The sequence below is a fragment of the Myotis davidii genome, unplaced genomic scaffold (genome assembly GCF_000327345.1).
Source record: "Myotis davidii unplaced genomic scaffold, ASM32734v1 scaffold21, whole genome shotgun sequence".
In the NCBI taxonomy this organism is placed as follows: domain Eukaryota; kingdom Metazoa; phylum Chordata; class Mammalia; order Chiroptera; family Vespertilionidae; genus Myotis; species Myotis davidii.
This window is the reverse complement of record NW_006292573.1, coordinates 89,998-93,359: the sequence shown is the minus strand read 5'-3', so window position 1 is coordinate 93,359 and position 3,362 is coordinate 89,998. Positions and strand designations below refer to the sequence as shown.

The 3,362-nt window shown below is 40.7% G+C and overlaps 1 protein-coding gene across 1 annotated transcript in view; it reads right to left on the bottom strand.

Moving 5' to 3' along the window:
- Positions 1–3,361, bottom strand: part of DTD2 (D-tyrosyl-tRNA deacylase 2 (putative)) — a gene marked incomplete at its 5' end in the record, with an annotated part of 17,661 nt that extends 14,300 nt beyond the window's left edge. Inside the window, one exon of the mRNA XM_006766022.2 lies at positions 3,287–3,361. Coding sequence (XP_006766085.1) covers positions 3,287–3,361 — 75 coding nt within the window. The remainder of the gene's footprint in view (positions 1–3,286) is intronic.
- Position 3,362: the final 1 nt, after the last annotated feature.

Sequence of the window (3,362 nt, the reverse complement as noted above, 5' to 3'; positions counted from 1 at the left end):
GATGATTTCTCAACAGAAACTCTGCAGGCCAGAAGGGAGTGGCAAGAGATATTCAAAGTGATGAATGCCAAGAACCTACAACCAAGATTACTTAACCAGCAAAGCTATCATTCAGAATTGAAGGGCAGATAAAGAGCTTCACAGATAAGGAAAAGCTAAAGGAATTCATCACCACCAAACCGGTATTATATGAAATGCTGAAAGGTATCCTTTAAGAAGAGGAAGAAGAAGAAAAAGGTAAAGATACAAATTATGAACAACAAATATGCATCTATCAACAAGTGAATCTAAGAATCAAGTGAATAAATAATCTGATGAACAGAATGAACTGGTGATTATAATAGAATTAGGGACATAGAAAGGGAATGGATTGACTATTCTTAGGAGGGAAAGGGGTGTCGGGGATGGGGGAAGAGACTGGACAAAAATCGTGCACCTATGTATGAGGACAGTGGGTGGGGAGTGAGGGCGGAGGGTGGAGTGGGAACTGGGAGGAGGGGAGGTATGGGGGGGAAAAAGAGGAACAAATGTAATAATCTGAACAATAAAGACTTAATTAAAAAAAAGAAACACTTAGTTTGCATGGCCCCATTTATTCAACACCAAATGAATTTGCATTATATCTCACACAGCTGATGACATCATCACTCTATTCCTCCTGAATAGATCATGAAATTACTTGCAGATTATAAAATAAGGGTCTGATTTTATTTCAATAAACTCCAAGGAAACTTCCAATTATTTCTTGTTACTGTTAATGCTTTAAACAAACATCGTTATTAGGCTTTGGAAATTGCATTTATGATACTAAATTCTACATCACGAGGTTGTTACACGAAATGTAAGCTTATTTGTTTTACATAATGACTTGGATATTTCTTTATTAGCTCGTGTAGAATAGGGACTATATGGGAAAGATACACTTGATGAATTTGAATTTGCTGCTGAGTAAATCATTAAATTTTTTATTCTGTAGATTATCCCTGTTTTACCCAAAAGCTATTATGAAGATTAAATAAGTTAATATTTGTAAGGTGCTTAAAACAGTGCCTGGTTCATAATAGAAGCTATATAAGTGTTTACTAAATGAGGATGTAAGAATAAATTTAAGAGATAAAACACAATTTATTTTACATCTAACTCTCAAAGCACTTCACAGACTGCTTTGTATACAATAGGAACTGAATTTATCTGTTGATTGCATTTAAGTTCAACTTTACCTTATGGGATCTATGTATTATCTAAATTGTCTTCTATGTAAATATAAATGCAGTTCTGATCTCACACCTGATTTATCTGCAAAAGAGGTACAGTAATTTTTTAAAGGTACAGTTGTGCTCTGGAACAAGCCAGGGCCTCCAATGTTACTCATAACAAGGAGCTGAATGACAGTCATCTGCACCATTGTCCCAGGCCTCCCCGCTGGGTTGTTTTAGCATGAGCCAAAATCTCAAGCATATCATGTTTGCACACTTGCAATGTCAGAATTAAATGTCTAATTATTTGCAGGAACAGACACCTGTTCTTTCCACTTCCCACACTACCTCCTCATAGGGTATTTTCTTTTAGTTTATTCCAATAATAGATCTTAAACTGTGACCTACAAATTCCCCTGTTCAAGTCAGAATCACTTGCCTTGTAGCTTCTTTCAGTATAAACATATCAAATATACAGAAAAGTACAGATTATTCTCTCTGTAGCTTAAAAGAAGTTCACCTCCTAAGAGGAAAAACATTAGTGACAGCAAAGCTCTAAATAAATGAAACTAAAACATGCAAAATAACCTTCAAATCTTTTGACAATTAAAACAAGTTTTTAAAAAATTAGAACTTTTGATGATAGAATAGGGGAGAGGATGCTTGAGAAAGAGAAGAGAATTTACTTTTTCACTATCTCTTTATACTAATTTAACCATGTGTAGGAGTGAAAAAGAAAGCTTTAAAACAGCTTTTGAAGTTAATAAATGCAAACTGATAGTTTGGAAGGCTGCTAAAATATTTGTGATTTTGCCTAACGAGAAGTGGCATGAAGAATATAAAAAGATAAAGAAGCATGGCAGAAATCTAAAGGATTAACAGTTTGGGATTTACTGTCACATGAGGCAACTATAAAAATAGGCAATTCTCTGAATAAGATGGCAGATATCTATCTATATAAAACCCTAATATGCAAATTGACCAAATGGTGGAATGACTGGTCGCTATGACGTGTACTGATCACCAGGGGGCAGACGCTCAACGCAGGAGCAGTGGGGGGAGGAGGAGGGGGGGAAGGGGGGCAAGTTTGGTGCCAGGCCAGTCGAGGTGGGTGCGAGCAGGGGCCCTGATCATCTCACTGGTTGCCCCACAGATTGGCCCTGATCTCCCGCCAGGCCTAGGGACCCTACCCATGCATGAATTTCATGCACCGGGCCTCTAGTAAAAAGAATAAAATTTCAATATATGGTAGAGAAATCAATATCTCAGAAGAGGCCATAACAAAAATAAGGAGTAAGAAACATGAATATTTGAGGAAGAAAAGGGGAGGGGAATATATAGGAATATTTATGATAAGTATTTCCAACTTGGCAGAGGGTAACAGATTCTGATTTAAGAATAATCAGCCACATATCACAGCTATGAGCAGTATTTAAAATAATGACTATGATTGTGTTAAGGAATGCTAGATCTGGGACCAAATTCATCAGGGAATGAGATGCTCCTATATAAAAGTTTCTGAGTACCTCTAAAAGTCTTCATTATAAACTAATATTTCCCTCCTTTCATCTTACTCCCAACGTAAAGTTTCTTGGAAAATCTCATTTTTATGTTGACCGAGCTGCTGTCAACATAAAGGGAAAATCAAGTCAAAACGGACCTTTAATATTTGCAACAGATTTAACCAAGAAGCTCGGACCATCTCAGCACAGCAGTGCCAAGGGCTTGACAAGGCTCTTTTAAAGCAAAGGGTCTGGGACAAATAGGTCTCCAGTCCACCAAGGCGGCTGGTAAGTGCAAGTTCTAATACCCGCGGGCCAAGCAGGGGACGTGCTCCTCCTCCGGAGGCGTAAAGTGGAGGGAGAAGGCGCGGGGCCGATGGTGCAGGCCTGAGGCGAGGGGCGAAGCCAGGCAGGCCACTGTGGGCAGGTTTGGGCAGACCGGCCTGAAGGTCCGAGCCGCCCCGCAGCAGGTGCGGGGGCCACGTGGCCAGCCCCGAGGAAGACGCGGGGGGACCAGACGCCGAGACAGCGCGGAAAGAACCTCCCCTGCGCGCCCTTGGATAATGGGAGCAGCTGGGCTCACTTTACCTCCACCCACTGGGCCGCGGAGTCCCCCTCGGCGGGGCGCACTTGCAGCCGGGCGTGCAGGCACTGCTGCAGGAGC